This window comes from Onychostoma macrolepis, chromosome 06, assembly GCF_012432095.1.
Source record: "Onychostoma macrolepis isolate SWU-2019 chromosome 06, ASM1243209v1, whole genome shotgun sequence".
In the NCBI taxonomy this organism is placed as follows: domain Eukaryota; kingdom Metazoa; phylum Chordata; class Actinopteri; order Cypriniformes; family Cyprinidae; genus Onychostoma; species Onychostoma macrolepis.
In genome coordinates, this window is record NC_081160.1 from 5,690,043 (window position 1) to 5,711,943 (window position 21,901).

The 21,901-nt window shown below is 37.1% G+C and overlaps 1 protein-coding gene across 5 annotated transcripts; it reads right to left on the reverse strand.

Moving 5' to 3' along the window:
• Positions 1-374: 374 nt before the first annotated feature.
• Positions 375-21,260, reverse strand: ccdc88aa (coiled-coil domain containing 88Aa). 5 transcript variants are annotated; one of them, XM_058777791.1, is made up of 27 exons: positions 20,637-21,260; positions 19,438-19,538; positions 17,778-17,883; positions 16,122-16,191; positions 15,184-15,242; positions 14,956-15,039; positions 14,482-14,622; positions 14,061-14,227; positions 12,350-12,431; positions 11,961-12,119; positions 11,372-11,518; positions 11,105-11,246; positions 10,241-10,908; positions 10,027-10,154; positions 9,761-9,902; positions 9,341-9,493; positions 8,936-9,097; positions 8,150-8,427; positions 7,865-8,008; positions 6,837-7,023; positions 6,466-6,611; positions 5,344-5,436; positions 5,013-5,236; positions 3,920-4,003; positions 3,462-3,641; positions 2,715-2,780; positions 375-1,691 (listed from the first exon to the last, which is right to left on the reverse strand). In XM_058777791.1, exons 1-27 carry the CDS (start codon positions 20,694-20,696, stop codon positions 1,024-1,026), a joined length of 4,641 nt encoding a protein of 1,546 aa, XP_058633774.1. In that variant the 5' UTR covers positions 20,697-21,260; the 3' UTR covers positions 375-1,023. The 5 variants fall into 5 exon arrangements, with proteins under 5 accessions (XP_058633774.1, XP_058633775.1, XP_058633776.1 ...); XM_058777792.1 differs by lacking the exon at positions 3,920-4,003; XM_058777793.1 differs by lacking the exon at positions 3,462-3,641.
• Between the last annotated feature and the right edge of the window lie 641 nt (positions 21,261-21,901).

Consider the following 21,901-nt stretch of genomic DNA (forward strand, 5'->3'; position numbering starts at 1 on the left):
TGTACTTTTGTTATTTTGTGAAACATTATTTTTCAAATTGTTTGAAAATGTCTGTAAATATGAATGCCTCTAATTTAAGGCTATTAATACCAAAGCGCGTGGTACCTGTTACTTTTCTCAGCCCTTGTCAGGATGAACCAATCACAGTCGTTTGCGCTCAGTGGAGGAATACATTGTTGAATGCTGAGGTGGATTTCTATTTGTATTTCAGATACAATTCATATTTTAAATTAATACCTTTAAACGATTACCTTTTAGTGTTCAAATGTCTTCTATATTTCAGAAAACGTCATGACATTTCATTGGATGAAAATTTTTACTTACTGAGCCACCAAATTTAAGTCATTAAAAACCACATTGTCTATAGTGAGGCTTTATTATTAATCAAAATCGTAGTCTTTTTATTTATATGCTTACAAATAGGAAACATGAGCACAAAACCAGCACAACAAACAAACTAGCAGGTTGTATTACGTTAGAAGGAAAACAAGATGAAACTTAAGCAAGATACACAGGTACTCTGAGATATTTAATGGTTTTTACCAAACACAAGGTGCATTTCAGCTAAAAATACTGCTCTTCTATACTGCAAAAAGGAAAATGACTGTAATATACAGTAGTCAGAACAAATGAACCACGGCAGTTTTGATGCTACATGCTCAGAGGGACACTTGTATTTAATTTTCATTTTTTAGATTTAACATTCATGCATGTAATTTGAGGGGGAAAAAAAGAAAAAAACATGGGATCGGTTACCACATAGTTAAAATGCAAACAAAAAAATAAGGAGACGAAAAATGGAGTGATAGGGGAAAAAATATACATTTAATTAAGGACCGTAGTTGAGGATTGTTTCTTGGCTTCCTGACTGATTATGCCTGAATTCACCTCAGAGATGGCATAATCATAGTGCATAGTTGCCTTTAACATGTTAAGAATAAGATGTTTGTATTTATATGAATCTGGTATGATTTCAGTAAAGCGCTTTACATAGAACCTTTTCTAACTAGTATCATTTCAACTTCACTCACTGAAAATTGTGTTTGTGAAGACCGAATTGATGGTGAATGGTGAATCAAAAAGCTGTTCTGGTTTGTGGTCTTCCTCTTTCAAGACGGGGCTTTCTTTTAATACCTCATCACTGGGGTCAGGCTGAGGTTCAGCACCGTTCTTACCCGGTCCTGCTGACTTCACTGACATAGTGCTGTGGACACTGGCACGTCGACTGTTGCCCTCTGACGTTGAGATGACACAGCTGGCACGGGGCAGAGTGGACAGAACCTGGCCTGTTTTAGGGCTTCGCATCGGTGTGGCAAAGCAGTTCAAACACCCCGATACGGAGGAGGACTTCCCCTGCGTCTCAAGAGCAGGTTTAGATTCAGACCCTGTACTTTGCACACTCTGAGTTTTATAAAGTCCAATGCTTGCTTTGTCCATCTTTTGGGCTGAACGTTCTCCAGCAGATCTCCCACTGCTGGTTCTGCGTACCCCACTCCCTGAGGAGCTGTAGCCCTGCCTGAGATCCTCATGGTTGGGTCGAGCTGGGGAAGGGGAGTCACTGAATCGTTGCCGGCTGGACGAGAGTGGATCCGGAAGGGGGCTGCTATCACTGGACCAGGCCTCATTCTCCAGGCTTATGCTGAATTCGCAACTGCTCGCGCTTGGGGCACGACTCGATTTGCCATTCAGGCCTGGTGAAATTGTCAATTAGAGGAAGTTTAAAGGAGAAGCTCACTTCCAGAATGAAAATTTCCTGATAATTTACTCACCCCCATGTCATCCAAGATGTTAATGTCTTACTTTCTTCGGTCAAAAAGAAATTAAGGTTTTTGAGGAAAACATTACAGGATTTTTCTCCATATAGTGGGCTTCAATGGCGGCCAATGGGTTGAAGGTCCAAACTGCAGTTTCAGTGCAGCTTCAAAGGGCTCTACTCCAGGGCTAGTCAACTCCGGTCCTGGAGGGCCAGTGATCTGCATAGTTTACTTCCAACCCTTATCCAACACACCTGTTCATCATTTTTAAATAGTCCTGAATACTTTGATTGGCTTGACCAGGTGTGTTTGATTAGGGTTGGAACTAAACTCTGCAGGACACCGGCCCTCCAGGAGCTGAGTTGAAGAGCCCTGCTCTATACGCTCCCAGCCAAGGAATAAGGGTCTTATCTAGCGAAACGATCGGTCATTTTCTAAGAAAAATACTTTATATACTTTTTAACCACAAATGCTTGTCATGCACTACCTACCTTTTTGAACCAAAGTACACAGACAAAGAACTAACCACACGTGACCTTTCCAGTGTGATTACGCAATGCGTGAAGATGCACATGCACATCGCAGAGCTAGTACAAGATGAGCATTGGTGGCTAAAAATATATCAATTTAAATTTTTAAGGAGATGACCTATCATTTTGCTAAATAAGACCCTTATTCCTCGCCTGGGATCGCGCAGAGCCCTTTGAAGCTGCACTGAAACTGCAATTTAGACCTTCAACCCATTGGTCCCAGTTAAAGTCCACTATATTGAGTAAATTCCTGTAATGTTTTCGTCAAAAAACTTAATTTCTTTGCGACTGAAGAAAGAAAAACATGAATATCTTGGATGTGGGGGTGAGTAAATTATCAGCAAATTTTCATTTTAGAAGTGAAATTCTCCTTTAAGTTCAACAGGATCATGCATCACTCTGAAAGCGTAATCAACCAACAAATTCTTACCATGATCTTGGCCTTCAGTGCCATTTGCAAGCCTTGGTGGAATTGTGTCTCCTTGAAAATCTTTACCTGAATTGAAAAATATGTAAACAGGCAGTTAGATACTCTAGATATACATTGTATTCCAGTTACTCTTTAAAACAGACATATCAAAGGTGGATAATTACTAATAAGACTTTTATTTTGCAAAGCAGCAAAGCACCAAAGCGGTGAAATGGTGCTTGCCCATGCAAAAGTTGTGGCCACAATACAAAGTTATTGGTTGGCAGAATGTTTCTTTGTGGTTGTTAAGGTGAGTGGCTTTCAGGATGTTGCTAGGGTACTTTATTGCCAGAGCATTTCTAAAGGTGCATCTCAGATCGCATAATTGTGCACTATTCTATGCCCTACAAGGTTGACTGCCTAAGTACATAGTATATAAGTGCATAGGGTATAGTGTGTCATTTGGGACCAAACTTTAGTGTTTCTTAGCCTGTTGTTATTGTGTTCTGGGTTGCCAAGGTGTTGCTATGCAGTTGCAAAAGTGTCCTGAGTGGTTTTTATCGTACAGTATATAGCTTTATAGTTGCTATATTGTTCTGGGTTGTCAAAATGTTTGTTTGCAGCTACTAAGGTGTTAAGAATGTTTTTGGCATGTTCTATGGTGCTTTGGATGTTTTTTTTTTGTGTGTGGTTTTTACCGTGCTGCTTTTTGGTAGTAATAGGACAGATAAACTGCATCATGTGCTAACGTGCATTTTGACTTAGTACCTTGATTACAGATTATTGTATGGTTGTCTATGGAAGAGTAGTGATGAAATGATGATGATGATGCGGAGTGTTTTTTTGAAACGGCAATGGTGTACTGCATTATTTGCTCTTCTGGCTGATCTTCCTGCTTCCCAGAGTCCTCATCCAAACATCCCTCTGACTGCAGCAGGTCATTCATGGCTGAGATGGAACATGACAAGAGATGAAGATGACATGAGATGAGGTCTGTTGGGCCCAAAGGCGACGCTGCATTTGTCTTGAGGGAGTTCAAGCATTTATCTTGCATTATCACTTTCTCTTCACTGAAGAATAAAAGGCATTGATTTACTTCTAAAATGATAAAAACAGTTTTGCTCATATTTAAGGCTGATGATTATTAATATTATCATGTATTCAAATAAAAAGCAATGAAAGTGAAGGCACAGCTGTTACAGGAAGGGCAGGATGTGAGGTCTTACACAGAGATCGGCGGAAGAGAGACTTGACTTTGTCTTTATCCTTTGGTTTGTTACGCTTAACATGAAACATTTTCAGGGTGCTGACTTGATCACCACAATGGAAAACATGAAGACAGGAAACGAGGGAGGAAAAACATGACAATAAGAACGTTTGTGAACGTAGTCATAGTGAAAGAAGGAAATTCTTTTGAAGGAGAGAACATGAAAAATCACAAAACAACCACAGACACATACATCTTTTTTGCTACCTACTTTTAATTTTAAGACATTTTGCTAAGTTCTATGATTTTATGACACATGCATTTCTTCTTTTAAAGAGGCCATTTCATTAAAAAAAAAAATATATTAAATATGATTTATTTATTTTTTTACTTTAAACCCCACTTGCAATGTTTGACTGAATTTCTGATTTCTGAAAATTAAAGTACAGGATGTTTTCATAGAGCTCTTTTATCTTAAGCAACATTTGATTCCTCATGATATGACTCCTTTAAAAACATAAGAAATATTTGTTACACTTTTTTAAGGTGTCCTTGTTAGAGTGTAATTATACATTTAAGTACTAAGTAATATTAATTAACTACATGTACTTACTATAAGGTTAGGATTAGGGTTTGGCTTAGGGTTACTTGCATGTAATTATGCATAAATTATTGTTATTATAATAGTAAGTACATGTAACATGTGTAACAAGAAGGACACCTTAAAATAAAGTATTACCGAAATACAATGGAGGACCAAAAAAAGATGATAGACTCACAGACTTCACGTAAATCAGGAAACATAGGTCAAATAACTGTTTATTTTGAAGAACTGAACTCTTCTTTAAGTTTTCTGTGGCAGGTTTGCTTAGGGCAGAATTTGAAGAGTTTTCTAATCAGCAGAGGTGATTTGTGGGGTGATTTACTATGGTATCTATCCTTTGCTTGGCTACCCCACATCAGTCGTCTGACACAAATTGTCCCGTTCTCCTTCTCCTGACCTTGGGATGTTGGGATGAAGGGTTTGCTACTGACTGAGTGGCTTGTTTCTGGATGTTCCTGGCTGGAATGGCTGGACTGTGACAGTTTCATGTAACTGAAGTTATACTCACTGCTGCTCCTCTTAGGGGACACGGTGTCACCATTAAGGGAGTTGGAAGCAGATTCCTCAGAGCCCTGGGAACCCATAGAGGAGCCGTTGTCATTCCAGCGCAGGTCATCCAGACCCTCGCATGACTCGGAGCGGAGCTGGGGAGTTGATGAACGAACATGCTCCTGATCACGACTCCTCGTCTTCATCAACTTCCTCATCTTCAGCGTTATCCAGTTGCCCCGTCTGCATTGATTAGATGTTTGTAGACAGAAAACGCGATAAATGAAAATTTAATCTTGATTTTTTTTAATGCAAAAAGCCTCTGGTAACATCACATCATGAGACGATACCTGCGTGGTGGTGATGGGTCATAGAACTTGTACTGATCCATGATTTTCTCTTCCAGCTTTTCCTTCTGCCTTCTGAGTTCATTCAGTTTGTCTCTGTCAAAAAAACATTACAGTTAGTCTAGTGCTTACATGCCATAATGTGCCATCAAAAGTTTTCAATCTTTTTGATTCCTTTTGACATCAATTGTCCACAACATGAATTTTCCAGTTGATTGTGATTTACTTTTTACAGATATTTTTACCCGCATTTTCTACCCAATAAAATATTGTAAAATTGTTTTCATATATATTTAGTTTTTTACATTTTTATTTTTTCAGTTTTAATTTTAGTTATTTCATTTTAATTTAAATTTAAGTTTAATTTAAGTCATTTTGTATCTATATAGTTTGTATATCTATATAGTTTTTATACATCTTTATTGAAGTTTTAATTTTAGTTATTCTGGTTTGGCAACTAGCTGGAAATAAGTTTACTTTTATAATATTTAATTTCATTTAAAGTTTATTTTATTTCATGTAACAAGGTTGTTTTTTTTAAAAGGGGGAACTATCTTGATTTAAAGTTGTTTTAGCTTATTTTAATGCTTGTTTTGTCTCATTTTAAGTCACCTTGAAGCCCCAGTTCACTAGCTAAGAGACACTGAATTATGCATTCAGTTATGTTACTTATTATAGAAAAATATACAAAAATGTCATGCTCTTGTTAATTCACTGCACAAAACAAATAGTGGTCAGCACACCCCATGTTTTTCTGCAAGTCAACCCATATTTATTGTCGTCTGGGTTATGTTTTTTGACCTTGCAGTTTTGTTTAAGGTTTTCGAGGATAAGGGAATGTCGAAGAACCTGCCCATGTTAGCATCTACGTAATTTGATTGGCTTCAACCAAGCAGCAGATACATTTTTGCTAAGATTCTATAGTCTGGATGCACAGACATTGATGTCAACAACTAAAGATATAGGAATTGTTTTGTCTCCCCTTTAATAATTGATTTGTTGTGTTATCCTAACTATTCATAAATAACTTTGGCAATAAATCCACTGCTTTAATATTTTTCAGAATATTAATGAGCTTTCTTTAACTGATTTCTATGCTGCATAGACAAAACAAATGTCTCTCACATATATTGTCTCTGCTCCACATGGAACAAGTCCTTGCTCTCCATGGTCTGATCTAGCAGGGTTCGGTTCTGCAGCATCAGGCTCTGGATCTGGTCCAGCAAGTGTCGGTTCTCTTCCTCCAAGTTCGCCTTCAGCTGGGTCAGCAACTGAACAGAAGCACAAAAGAAGGTGATTCATCATGAACTTACAGTATTTCATCAGTAGTTTTGTTTGAAATGCAACAAAGTTCAGATGGCAAGACTTTGTCCAGTTGCTACCAGCACTAACCAGCATAAACCAGCATGGAAGATGACATGATCTGCAGGTGTATAAAAGATGGAAGTAAAATCTTCCAAGAACATTCTGCTCTGATTGAGTGAACTGCTACACACCTCACACTGGTTGGTCAGTTTAATGCTGGTGATTTCCAGTTGCTGGTTCTGCTCCTTGAGTTTGGACAGCTCTGACTCCAGCTGTGTCTGCACCAGTTTGCAGGAGTTCAACTGGCTCTTTATGCTCTTGTGCTCAACCTGAAGTTCCTCATTCTCTGCCAACAGCTTCTGGTAGGATTGATTCAGCCTGGGAGGAGGATAAAGCACAATGTTTTGTGCGGTTAATCAATTCTCTGTTCATATATAATATTTATATATGTAGGTAATTGTATTACTGTAGATCAACACTAGCTCTAAAATATAATGTTTACCATTTGTACACACTGTGCAGAAAAATCTCTCATTATGCTACATTATCACCAAATCTTGGATTCAATCTTTTTGTCATCTTGTTTTCTTTCAATCAGTACAGGTTTTGTATTTCTTTTTGTAACTGATTGATCATAGGTCTCAATTACCTGAGCTTATGCATGTGTTTTTGAGTGAAAAAATAAAATAAAATCATTATTTGTGGATAATTATGTCAATGTTCACTCAAATACTAATGTGCATAAGCACAGATCAATGACACAATCAATCAGCTCCCAAAAGAAATACAAAACCTGTGCTAATTGAAAGAAAACAAGTTGATTAAAAAAATATTGAATTCAATATTTGGTGATAATATAGCATAATGAGACATTTATAAGCAATTTTTGTAGACCTGTCATTTTTGACCAGGAACACCACAAATGAAACAATCCCAAAAATTATTCCAAAAATTAGCCTTTTTTTAATCTGTGTAAGCAACGTCGGTAAGTTTTTGTCCAATGCAGTAACACTGACTAGCAGTTTTGGCAAAAAGGAAATCCTCTCTTGGTCAAAATAACCATAACACAACATAAAGACATAATTGAGTTCCATTACGTTCAATGTGACAGTTATTTTCTGAACTTGGTGTACACCAAGGGAACAAACAAAGTATGAAAACACAGTTACACACATACAGTACAGTATATGAACACACACACGTACAACACAACACTGACCAGTCTTTCTCGTCTCTGAGCCTTTGGCACTCTGCTGTTGTGTTCCTGTTTGTGCATATCTCATTATGCATCTTCTGCTGTTCTTCTCTGAGAGCTTTCTCTAACCCCTCCAGCTGAGCGCGCTGCTGAAGTAGCGTGTTATACCTGGAATCAGGCAGACATAAACAGCATCATAGTTTAATGGCACTTGTCTAAAGCCGAATATAGCATTATATCTTCACACAAAACTTCAAATTAGCATCTTAACCTGTCATTGTAAAGACATCTTATGTTGTGTGTACTAACCTGTCCTCCAGTGATCTGTGCTCTATCTCCAGGGTTCGGTGACTGTTCTCCATCGTGGAGTACCTGTGAGAGAGCACCTCCAACTCTGCTGCCTGTCTCTCATGCAGGACGCTAAGTCTCTCGTGGTCCCGGAGAAGAAGTTCGTTAACGGTGCGCAGATCTTCTCTCTCCCGTATCGTGCCCTCCCTCTCAGCCTCCAAACTCTGCCGTTCCCGCTGTAGCTGAGCATTATGGGCCATCAGAGAGGAATTCTGGGAAGTTACAGTGGACTTCTCAACCTAATAGAAAATGAGGATTTATTAGAAAGAAAGAAATTAATACTTTTATTTAACGCAGCATTAAATTGATCAAAAGTGAAAGTAACGACATTTAAAATGGTATAAAAGATTTATTTTTCAAATGAATGCTGTTCTTTTTAATTTTCTATTTATCAAAGAATCCTAAAAACAAAATTTAGCATGATATCCACAAATAATAAGATAATAATAATAATTTTAGTTGTCTTTGAGGGATCATATGACACTAAAAATTGGAATAACAGCCGCTGAAAATGCACAAGAATAACTTACATTTTAAAATATATTAAAATAGGAAAGAGTTATTTAATAATACTAGTCTTCTGCTGTATTTTTGATCAAATAAATGCAGCATTAGTGAACCTAAGTGACTTTCTCTAACCACACCCAAACTTTTGAATGGTAGTGTATATGTAACTTTTGTCATATTTTATAATACCTATATGTGCAATGCAATTAAGGCAATAGCATTTGGTTTAATGTGACTTACCTGCAGTTGTGCATTGTGTGTCTGCAGTGCTGTGTTGCTCTCCTGCAATGAAGCTGTCTGCTGTTGTAACGCGATTATTTGTGCCTGCAACCCATCTGACTGCATCTGCAATGTCTGCAGTTGTGTTTGCAATGATTGTTTCTCAGCCTGCAAAGTTGCATTCTGCACAACAAAAACCAAAGGCAGATCTGTCAAATTTCTGTAGCTTAACTAGTACAGTATAATGCTTACAGCACCAATGCTGTGGGTTTGATTCCCAAACGTACATGTACTGACAAAAAATGTATATTTTGAATGCGCTAAAATTATGAAGATGCTTAGCAGGTATAAAACATTATTTCATGCTAAAATCCCCCCTTAAGTATTTAAACAGATTGTGGACACTGGCTCCTTCATGAGACTCACATTTCTCTCCACCTCAATGAGTCGATCTTTGAGCTTAAGCAATGCCCACGTGGCCTCCTGACTCGCTCTGTGCCATGTCCTCTCTGGTGGAGAACATTGTCCTGCCTTTTCCTCCTCGTCCCTCTGAAGCAATGCCTCATAGTTCTGTTTAACCTGCAAAAAAATCACATATACGATGAATCCAAAGTCACTTTGGATAAAAATGAAAAAAGCCTTGGCTTGGCTCTCATGTGCATTATCTGGAATAAGCTAAAAACAAAAAAAAAAGACAGTTTTTAGCCTGAATTAAAAGACAATTTTGGTCAGATTTTACTGGTTTTAAAATATTTGAAACATATGTTTGGTAAACTGTTTTGGTCTTTCCCCAATCAGAATGGCTACCAAATAAACTACCTTGATTTGGACTTGGCTTCAACTCACAGTTTTAAGATCCAGTCGTAGTTGCTGGTTTATCTTGGCCGATTCTTGCAGACGGGCCTCAAGGGCAGCCATTCTCTCTTTTTTAATCTTTAGGGATTTCATTAGAGAAGACTCCAGCTCTGACTCCAACTGCTTACACTGACTGAGAGTGGGAGAGAGAGTGACGGAGACAAAAACAAAGGTGGTTATTCGACATTTCTAAGGAATCTGACATTTAAAAGTATCACCTTGGGCTTCAATGAATATATAAGTAAATGTCTGCATACCTCTGGTCTACAGCCTCGTGATCTCCCATTCGCGTCTCCTGGTTTAACCTCATCCGCTCTAGTTCATAAGTCAATTTCTCAAGATCAGATTCTTTCTGTTGCAATTTCAACCTCTGGTCCAGCAGCTCCTGGAGCGGAAAACAGTAAATTTGAGAAAAATAAGAGAATATTGAGAAAGTGTAATAATCTACAAAGCATTCGCTGTAGTGGTAACCTCTCTTAATGTCATCAACATCCTCTTGTCCACTCCAGCCTGTTGAATCAGCTCCTGGTTTTCCTTCTCAAGCTCTTTGTTCTTAGCACAGGATTCACTAAGATAGTTAGTCTTTTTAACCAGGGTACGGTTCTCCTTCTCAAGAACCACCAACTTCAGGTTGCTACTATCCAATGAGGCCTCCTGGATCTTCACTTGCTGCCGCAATCTCCGATTCTCCTTCTCCAGACAACTCCTATCTTGCTCCAAATGTCCGTTCTCATGCACTAGACCTTGGTTTTCCATATATACTTGTCCTTGGTTTTGGTTGAAATTGAATTGAGAACTCTGGTTTTCAGCCTCCAATTCATGGAGCTCTACTTCAAGACAATGAAGATTGCCATTAGTATTTTCCAAGGATGTATGCAAATGTTCTGTGTCAAGGGAATGATTGCTGGTCTTCTGAGTCTGTGTGATAATTTGGCCATAATGCATGTTGGCAAATGCTGGAGTAGATTTGTGAGTCTTACAGTCCACTACAACCGTCCGCCCATTTTCCTCAACATCCAGTGGACGACTGGTTCCTTGAAGTTCTTCCAGGGTCTTCAACAACCTCTGGTTCTCTTTCTCCAGTTTCAGCAACCTGCTACATGTCTTTTCAGTTACCTCTTGGCCCAAAGACTTCAGCTCTACAACCATAGACACATTTTAGGTTTATTACAATTTTTTTTTTTTTTTCTTTCAAGCTGCTATATGTAATAGCAAGATCTTGGTTTCAAAGTAAGGTTTGGAGTAACACAGGGTCTTTAATTGCACTGTGGTCCACAAGCATCACATTTTTAAGATACCTTGTCAAATTGGCAGTGTTAATGTTTTCATATATACCTGAATTCTGTTGGGGGTTCTTGGCAAGTTCTAGCTCCCAGCCCAAACGTTGTGATTCTTCCATACTCCTTTTCTGAGAGAGCTCCAGGATGACGTTCCTTTCCAGCAGCTCCTCTATTTGTCTTCTGTCCACAGTTATTTCCTAAAACACATTAGACAACTGAGTCAAGCAAATAAAAAATAATTTGGAATAGCAATAACAGAAAAGGTATATAGTAATATTGTGGCAGATCTTTTTCACGGATATCATATCTTCTTCTTCTTCACCTCCTCCATATCATGAAGTTTTGATTCTAGTAGGAGGCTGTGTTTCTCCAGATGGTGCAGTTTGTCAGATCGTGCTTTGACACTCTGTAACTCTTCCTCCAGCATGGCCTTACTTTCCATCAACACCTGATTATCCTCCTTCAGCTCCTGTCAACGGCAAAAAGAAAGTTAAGGTGAGATTTCTCACTCATGCACATACTCTAGAAGCTTGGGGACAGTAAGATTTTATCAGCAAAACTTTAAATAAATGCTCTTTTTTAGAACTTTACATTCATCAAAGAATTCATATTTTTCAAATAATAATTTTTTTAAGCACCAAATCAGCATATTATAATGATTACTGAAGGATCATGTGATACTGATAACTGGAGTAATGGCTGAAAATTCAGCTTTGCTATCACAAGAATGAATTACATTATTTTATTTTAAATTTTAATATTACACAGTATTTCTGTTTTCACAATTTTTGATCAGATAACTGCAGCCTTGGTGAACCGAAGTGACTTCTTTCAAAAACATTTAAAAAATCTTACCAACCCCAAAACTTCTGAATGGTACTGTGCACACATAAACATTGTTCTATACACACCTCCAGTTTGACTTTATAAAAGTTCATGTTGTGAAGTTTATCTCGGTAACGAGCCACTTCACTCTCCAGTTTGTCTGCTCTGATGGCTCTTTCTTTCATTGCATCCAGCTCATCACGGTACATCCTGGCTGCTCGTGCATCTGTTAACAGCTGCATGTTCTGACCACGGACAAAATTAGATGGGATAGAAAGAGCAAGGAAGAAAACAAAAAACTTTAAAATAACAACCATAGCCATTTATAAATAAATATAGCACAACTGAAGTTCTGAAGTTGTCATGTCTATAACATAAAACCATGAGCATGTAGCAAAATATAAATTGTGACAAAAATGAAAGTTCATTGTTGGAGCTTTAGATCGGACATATTAAAATATTTTCTTTTTAGTACCTCTTGCTGAAGTCTTTTAAGCTCCGCCTCCACACTGTCTAGGTCCTGCCTGCAGTCTAAGAGCTGTTCGCTTTTCTCCTCTCTGTTGCGACAGGAAACAGATGTTTGGAAGATTTAAAGATTCAATACTCACACAGATTAACATGCAATCACTTAATCAGAGAAGAACAAGTAAGTATAAAACCGCACACCTAAATATGTGTGCACATAAGCATAAGTACATGCAAACATAACCAATGCAAGTGTATACACAAATGCACAACTACTACAAGCACACACAAGCCAAAAAAGAGTCACAGCGTTCCTATGTTTGACCTATAGATACACAAAGATAAAAAAATATTGATGTACAGAACCCGCTACTTTAAGAAATCCAAAGACACTTTGACATGAAAAAACTGTAATACAGAAACTGTAATTCTGTAATACAGAAAATACATTTGCATTTTCCCTAGAAATTATAGCCCTCATAGATACTGGTTCATTAATAAAGAGCATTTCCCATTGTCAAACAGATGCTGTTGTTTAGCCCATACATTACACAGACAGTGAGAGACAAATTATATCTCACGCTATACATTTTACAGTGCATATGTGCTTTTATTAACTACACAAAAATCAGAAAGAGAGTTATTTTAAAATCATTGTGATCTGTTTTCTGCATAGTGCTCTGTTTTTGTAAGATTATGTCAAAAGTCAATTGCATTCATCATATCAGTATATATAATTTATAAAAAATATTAAATGTTTTATTTAAATTAATATTTTATGTTATTGTAATGTTACACCAGAAAGTTAGTATAATCACCTAAAAATGATTGTATCATTGATTTTCCAAAATCAGTTATTCCATAGATCAGTATGCCTAGAATTTTCATTACTAAAGATGTTTTATCCCCAAATTAAACTGACTTTTGACTAAACTGAAGTCTACTTCTTATACAATGAGAAAGCCATGTTGTTTTGTTCAGAAATTAACACTCAATTGCTGCTCGAGAATATACTCCGAAATAGAAGTTCAAGAATGCAGCAGTGTGAGCAGTACTATACAGTGGGTTTGTGGAGGGATGGAAAAAATTGATGGATAGAAGGCTGGATGGGTGGAAACGAGGGGGGTTGACTGTCTGTAGCATTACACTAAGAGGATCAAAGTGGGTCAGCAGAATAAGGATGGACCCTGCACTGTGCCAGGGTCTATTTAATCTGGGGCAAGCTTCCTTTTACCGTAACCACAAAACCAGCTATTATAGATTACTCAGTGAAGCTTTATTTATTATCAAATAAGCAAATCAATGAAAAATAAGATAATATACAAGATTACATTTTATTAGAAGTCTGGCGTTGTGCAAGTGATTATCAGTTGCGCAAAGAATGTTGAAGTAATATGAGATATATTGTTTTGGACACTGGAAACCAATATTATAAGCTTTCAATATTCATTTAAAAATGAAAAATAAAATATCACGACTGTTGACAAATGCCGATATGGCTGCCAATATATTGTCTATCACTAACAGTTACAGACCCCAGGAAATGTCTTGATAAGTGCAGTTTTCTTTCCTGTGTTGACTATTTAAACAGGAAATCACAGTCATGAACCACGATCTTCTGCTTGCTAAACTGATTGCAATCATATACCCACATAAACAGTTTGATCTTTCATCATATCTGTGCATGTGTAGGTCATATTAGTGTGTGTGCATTTGCTCACAGCTCCTGTCTGAGGCGTTTGATCTTGGCTTTAGCATCCGTCAGCTCTAGTGCCAGATGCTGCTGGGATAAAGGGAGCCGGCTGCTGGTGGACTCTGTGAGGGAGGAGTCATCACCAAACACTACAGACTTTGTCGTCTCTTTCCCCTGCATCAGCTCCACGATGGCCTACCAGCAGAGAAAGAGTGAGAGGGGTCAGACAAGAGAATCAATTAGTTAGCCAACTAAACTGTTTTGGCTTCACCCAATAGACATTTAAAGTCGAATGCATTGGCTGTTTATCATTTTATACACCGGCTAATATTTATTTTCCTTCATACCGCAGCCAAGCACAATAAACCTTTTTGAAACTGAATGATCATCTCCTAGAAAAGTGGGGAAGAGAATGGATTCTGTCATTTCTAAATGACTTTTGAAGATACCTCAAATTGCCGGTCTCGCTGGTCCACTAACATTTTGAGGTTAATGCTCATACTTCTGCGGAGATTTTCACATTCCTCTGGACACAGACCCTCCATCTCCAACCAATGCAGATCAAGCACGTTCTCTTGACAATGAGTCACCTGGAGTGCAAAAACATGTCTCAATTAGCATTTTGTATAGCTTTATAAAAATGTACAACATTTTGTGTCATCTACCTACTGCTTAATTCAAAGCACCTCCTGGCAAGAAAGTACATAATAACTTAACAAGATAATACATCAGAAACCCTTTTGTTTGCAGATTGTCAGCAGCATGTAACTTCTATTATCTATTAAGACACTCATTATGCCTGTAGGTGGCTTCTTTCAGGCAGACATGATTTTAATCAGTTCTCCCTGAGAAGTCCGATCAAATAAAATTACTAAATGACTAATCAGCCATATTTGCCAAGCAATTACTGTCTATCCCAGTACCTCTTGGATATGAGCTGCGATCGCTGCTTTTGTGTCAAAATCAAGACTTTGTATCTTCTCGATATACTCCTCTTTTCTTTCACACTGTAAAACAGCAACAGACAGTTTTAGGTCTACATACTAGAAGTAGCACTGCTTCAGTTTGATGAAAATGTACAATGAAAAAATTTAAAGTTAAATGAATAGTCAAGTGCTCGGTTTAATACAATTTGCACAGTGACATATTACCTGCACAGCACAGCCAAGCAACAGTAGCAGCAACTTCCTGATCTCTTCTAGACCTTCCTCTAGAAAGAAAGGTGTCAATTGTCAAAACAAGTGCTTTACAATGGAATGCTAATGATTCTGAATCTGCTCAATCACAGCTGTCTGGTTTGCTCCAAGATGTTTTTAAAAGAAATCTCTTATGGTCACCAAGGTTGCATTTATTTGATAAAAAAAATACAGTAAAAAAAACTGTAATATTGTGAAATATTATTACAATTTAAAATAACTGTTTTGTATTAGAATATATTTTAAAAAGTTATTTATTCATGTGATGCAAAGCTGAGTTTTCAGTATCATTACTCCAGTCTTCAGTGTCGCACGATCCTTCAGAAATCATTCTAATGTGCTGATTGCTGCTCAAGAAACATTTCTTATAATCAATTTGGAAAAAAGTGCTGCTTAATATTTTTTTTGGAAACCATGAACAGAAAATTCAGAACAACAGCATTTATTTCAAACACAAGTTTTTTTTTTATAACATTATAAATGTCTTAACTGTTACTTTTGATAAATTTAAGGCATCCTTGTTAAATATAAGTATACATTTTTGCAAAGAAAAAGCAATCTTACTGACTCCAGACTTTTGAATAGTAGCATAAATAAATATCATAGATATCATATCATATCATAGATATCAAGATATTGTATTATAAATACAACTCTTGAAACTATAAGCGCAAACTTCCCAGAGGGACATGAAGGCAAGTATTTCGAAGAATAGGAAAGTATATTAAAGGAGAAAGTAAAATTAATATTACACACAGCAGCTTTATGATTTCTGTAAGAGCTCCTAATGGATTTTTCATGTGCGCGTCATTATATTCAAGCGAATGGAACTATTGTGCACTTTCTCAGAATCTGTTTTTATTATTATTATTTTTTAAAAAGAGCTGACATACCACAGAGCGGGTTCCTGCCCAGCAGCAGAACATTGGGAGGAGGCGTCATAATCAGCTGATGCAGGGTCTCCTACAGTAAATAGGATGCAAAATCAGAAACAGGAGATAAGAGAGAGGAGATATGCAGAATCTTGTCCAAATATCAGCGGCTTTGAGTTTTATTAAAGAGCAAAAACAGACCCAGCTGCCATCAGTTTCTTTGCATTCAACCGTTTTAAGCTGTAAATTACAGGCAGGACCAGGGACTGGGGTAATTGTTCAGAGACGTCTCAAAGAGTTCAGGAAACTTGGGGGATGGTTTAAATCAAGACAATTATTAAACTTTGAAGTGGTGCTTCAGTTGAACTCGAATGTTGTGGTCACTGTCATCTGCAATCTTATTAATTTCTAAAAAAAACAAAAAAAAAAACATTAAAGGACCAATGCAGAGGTAATTCAAGAAGTTAGATTACACTACACTCACTAAAATATTTATTAGTCCTTCTTAAAAAGCCACTTAACCAGACAACCACAGTGTTTGAGAGCATTCATTACAGAGCATTTCAGCTTAAATCAGCATGACAATGTGTATTATCAATTATTAAACAGCATTATTTAATAATGTCTTCTTGTGGAAGCCAGACATCCCAGAATTTCCAGAGCTCTTCAATATGTAAGTTATGCTAACACAAATCGACAAGGGTACGGGTGGGCTTACTTTGCCTGTCACTTTTCCGTATGGGAATTTGCTAATGCCGATTCTTCTTGGGCAAAATCGTTTTCAGTTTCGCTGAATAAGCTAGTTCAGTGATTGAACGATCTGAATTTCCTCAGGGTAACAAAACTCAAGGGAAGATAAAGTCAATTCCAAAGATTCAAGATGCTGAGCACAAACAACTCTGTCACACTATTTTACATTAACTTAAAAATATGTGCATTTATTTTCCCAGCTTTGCTTTGGATTTAGATTTGCATTTTGAAAATGTGACAACTTAAGGCAACACATGGGTTTTACAAAGCCATAATTTCCACCAATTAAAAACCCAGTGAAAATTAAACAACGGGAAATAATTCCATTATTTGACTGGCCTGTTTTTTTTAGGGTACTTTCATTAGTTTGACCGCTTTAGCCGGCACCATGAGAGACAGGTCTCATGGGATGTAAAATGGGTCATTTTCCAGCTTTGCTCCGGGCCATTGCTGTTTCCTAGCTACTGATTACACAGATGTTGGCTTGGCGCACTGATATCTAGGCCAGCCTCTTTGAGGGGAGCTTGTAGGTCTGGTGGCGAGGCTATTTCCACACGGACAGATGTGCAGGATGCAGGGTGGGTAGCAGGAACTTTAGGGAATGACTTCAAATCCTGCCCTTCCACCCAGAGGGCCTCCGGTTGGGAATATGCAGAATCCAGTATAGTAAAAAAGGAAACTTGACATTGAACTTGCATGCAAGTTGACATTTTACCCTTGAAACAATCTAACTATCTCAGAGATGTATCACAAATGGGGAAACAATGTACAAAAAATAAAAATACTGTGTATTTATCTCTTTTATTAGCTGTAAGTCATTGATTATAAGTAGACATTATGTTTGCTGTTTATTGCAAAATATTTAACCAACTACAAACCTAACCTTTAAATTTATTTATTTAATTATTAATTTTCTCTGTGCCTTACCTGATAGTATGATTTGATGTGGTAAATGAGAACAGACAGATTTTGCGCTCTCTGGCCGACGCCATTGTTCACTTTGTTTAAACCTTGAATAGTCCCTTTGGGATTTCTGTGAAAAAAAGACATGAACTTATTCCTGCAATATAAAATCAGCTCAGCAAGAAGCAACTGAGACGTCTTGTTTCTGACGACCTGTTTAGTACATTAACCTGGACCGAGGGGCACGAGTAATAATAGCAACAAAACACAATCCGTTCATTCATTCTCTTTTTTTTTCCACATGACTTCATTCCTCAACTAGCCAGCACTGAGACAGACACAGACAGAGGCAAAAGCAGCAACATTCAGTTCAGGTCATGTCTTGAGACTTTAACTCTTCTAGTTCAGCAGCTCAAGGTCCGAGTCCTGACACAGTGACCTGAAACGCTGCTGTCTCTTGATAAACTTCAGTCTGGGATGCTGCCCATGCCACCATCAAAAAAATAGTCTACAATCAAGCTCTAATCCATCAGCCTCCCTGAATCTGTGGGATTACTGTGGCCAGCTTGATACTGCATGGTTTACTACCTCAGAATCTTTACAGATTATTTTGATTTTGAAAAAACATGTTCTGGGCATTAACTATCCTTTAAATCGCAACGAAATGCATGTTACCTAAAGACATGGTTGGGTTTTAACATTTAAATACAGCTATGGATTTTTGTCTGAGATGGAAATAGAATTTAGGGCAAAAACAACCCACCCATATGCACCCATCCAAATTCTGTCCAGCCGAACAGTCTGACGGACTGACTACAAAGTGTTCCTTCATGACCATGACAAAGCATACAGTGTTTTTGGTCTCCTGCATGGAATGAGTCATTTAAAAGCTGAAACACATGCTGTCTACAACACTGCTCGATATTACATGTGAACGACACTGAAGGGTGGTGGTAACTTCACAGTATGGGGTCTGGAATGGGGCACACGAATTTGATCACATGTAGAGACAACCTATGAACTGAAAAGTCACTGAAGAGAACCTTTTCAACAATGTGCCCTTAAGCAAAGCACTCAGCTAGTGTTAAATTGCTTTGGATGAATAATTCAGGCTCAACAGCTAATTGAATGTGCAACAAATGTTTACTTTGATGTACATACCAGTGAAAAGTTTGGGGTTGGTAAATCTCTTATACTCACCAAGTCTGCTTTTATTTGATGAGAAATGCAGTAAAAACAGTAATATTGTGAAATATTATTACAATTTAAAAAAAAAATGTTTAAATGTAATTTATTTCTGTGATGGCAAAGCTGAATTTTCAGCAGCCAGTCTTCGTTGTCACGTGATTCTTCAGAAATACCTCTAATTTGCTGATTTGATGTTGAGAAAATGTTAATGTTTTTGTGGGAACTGGAAACTGATAAAAAAAAAAAAATTCAGGAATCATTTAAGAACAGCATTTATAGAAATCTTTTGTAACATTATAAATGTCTTTCTAGTACAGTATTCTGCCTTTTTAGTATACTTTCTTTCAAAGAATTTACTGACCCCAATTTTTCAGTGACATATGTCCCAAAATTTTGATGAGATCAATAAAAATCTCAAATACTGTACATTTAAACAGAATGCTTACTATTGACTTGAGTGTTTGGATAATATAACTGTGTGCAAATAGATACTTACATTTGATTCATGACCTTGTTCAAGAATATGCCATCCACTAATTCAGTGTATTCAGAGAGCATGTTCCCCTCTTTGTCACCTAGTTGACTAAATGTCTTAACCTTTGGAAAACAGATATATATGGGGAATTAAAAAGACATGTCATGAAGTGACAGCAGTGTGACATGCTCTTTACACTGCAAAAAATGGCTTATCTTACTTAGTATTTTTGTCTTGTTTCTAGTCAAAATATTTAAGAATTCTTAAATCAAGATACTTTTACTAGATAAGCAAAATGACATAAGATATTTAGTCTTAATATTACGATTAAAAGACTAAATTAAGTGCATTTTGCTTAAAACAAGTAAAATCATCTGCCAGTGGGGTAAGTAAAATATTCTTAAAACAAGAGCATTTTACTTACCCCACTGGCAGATATTTTTACTTGTTTTACTTGTTTTAAGCAAAATGCACTTAATTTAGTTTGTTTCCTCTGGAAACAAGACTAAATATCTCAAGTCATTTTGCTTATCTGGTAAACGTATCTTGATTTAAGAATTTTAAGATATTTTGACTAGAAACAAGAGAAAAGCCATTTTTGCAGTGTAAACAACATTTTTCTAATTAAACAAGCAGTTGTGTAGCATTTCTGAGACTGAGACATCATACTGAGAAACTACACGGAATACTCATGCTTTTAAACACTCATTAGTTACACTGTAGGGTGATTTAAGGAAACTGCACAAATATAATTATCAGTGAAGTCTGGGCTGTTCGCCACACTTCATTTGAGTGAATATTTTTTTGTGGCAGGTTTATGACCTCTAATAAGGAGATCAGTGGTAGAGACATACTTTAAAGTCTTGGCTACATAAATATGCTCACCATTATATAGTTTATACTTTCTTGTGACAACATGCCCCAATCATGGGGAAAGCTGTTACGGTAAATGGAGTAAGCTGTCAGAATGGAACCTTCCACTGAACAGACTATTATAAGCTTTTCAGATAAATCTTTGTTTTGCCCAACAACATATATAGTGTAATTTATATAACACACATCAGAGTTTGTCAGTTGTCATGACAAACATACAGCTTGATCTTCCAATGAGATAATTGTTATGCTAGCTCAGATACTCTGACACACTGATACAATCTGATACAATGTTTGCTATGTTCTGCAGAATCTGCATGTAACAAACAGGAAAAATAGCAACTTACCCAAGTGACAAGAGGGCTGCTCATGAACTGCTCTAATAAGACTGGAATCTCACCCTCCATATTAATATTACGCGATCAGAGAGATGGGAAGAAACACATAAGATCCACATAAATCCAGCACTGGTGGTTTACCCTTCTCCATATGCAGCTGAGCAGAGGAAATCTAGCTGCATCATTGAACAAGGGACAAATTTGCAGTTCACAGCGATGCGATGCGATGCAAGATTTCACATTCATGTAGCTCGTTCCTCGTCAACAAACTGATAATCTGTTATTAGATTGAAAATAAACGCAGAATGTTGCCTTTTAAATGTTCCATCAGGACTGCAGCATCCTCCGGTACCGCTCACACATCACGCCGAAGCTGCAGTGCAGGGTGTTCACTACTACTGATCAATCCTCACTCACTAGTGCATGTGAAGTTTTAAAGTAAAACCGCCAACCATTAGAACCCAAATAACACAGGATTTTAATAACTAAATGTAAACTTGAAACATTCGGTGCACTTTCGTGCTTCCTTCATCAAAGGGAAATATCCCAAAGGATGTAAAGTCTAAATGAAAAAGTTTTAGTAGGTATTTATGAATTTTCCTTCCCTCAGCATCCGCCTGATCTGGACAGCAGTAATTCCATGGCAACTGTGGTTTAGTACATCTCTGACCTTAATCTGTTACCATAACAACAGCCGTCAACCCCCTCAATCACCAGTTAAAATATCATAACAGGCTTATTGAGTGTAATCTGTGCTTTAAATCGTCACCAATGAGGGATGAGTACAATAATGACATCCACACATTCTGCTGAGGGGTGGACTACGTTAAACTGTATTGGCAGAGCTATTCGTCTAGTTTGGAAAGGGGGAAAAACTAGTTAGTCTGTGATATTAATATCAGAAACGTCCACTTTTCTGTCCCTAGACTTTAAAGAAATATTACAATTGAAATACACATTAGGGTTACAATTTTTTTATATTTTAAAATGAAACAATATGTTATTTGAACAATTACACCTTCCTGAGCCATCAATGTGGCATTATTATTTTTTTATTAATTATATAGAATTCCAAGCACCACAAAACTGCTTGTCCCCACAACCATGTACAGCGGGAAAGTGCTTTATTTTGAGGTCAAAAACAGGACTTTCTACCATTTAAAATACAAAAGTCTATTCATAACTATCAAATATATGATATAAATGGCATAATAAAACAAAATGCCAAATAAATATTATAAAATATATAATGAAAACAGTGGTCCCCTGGAGTT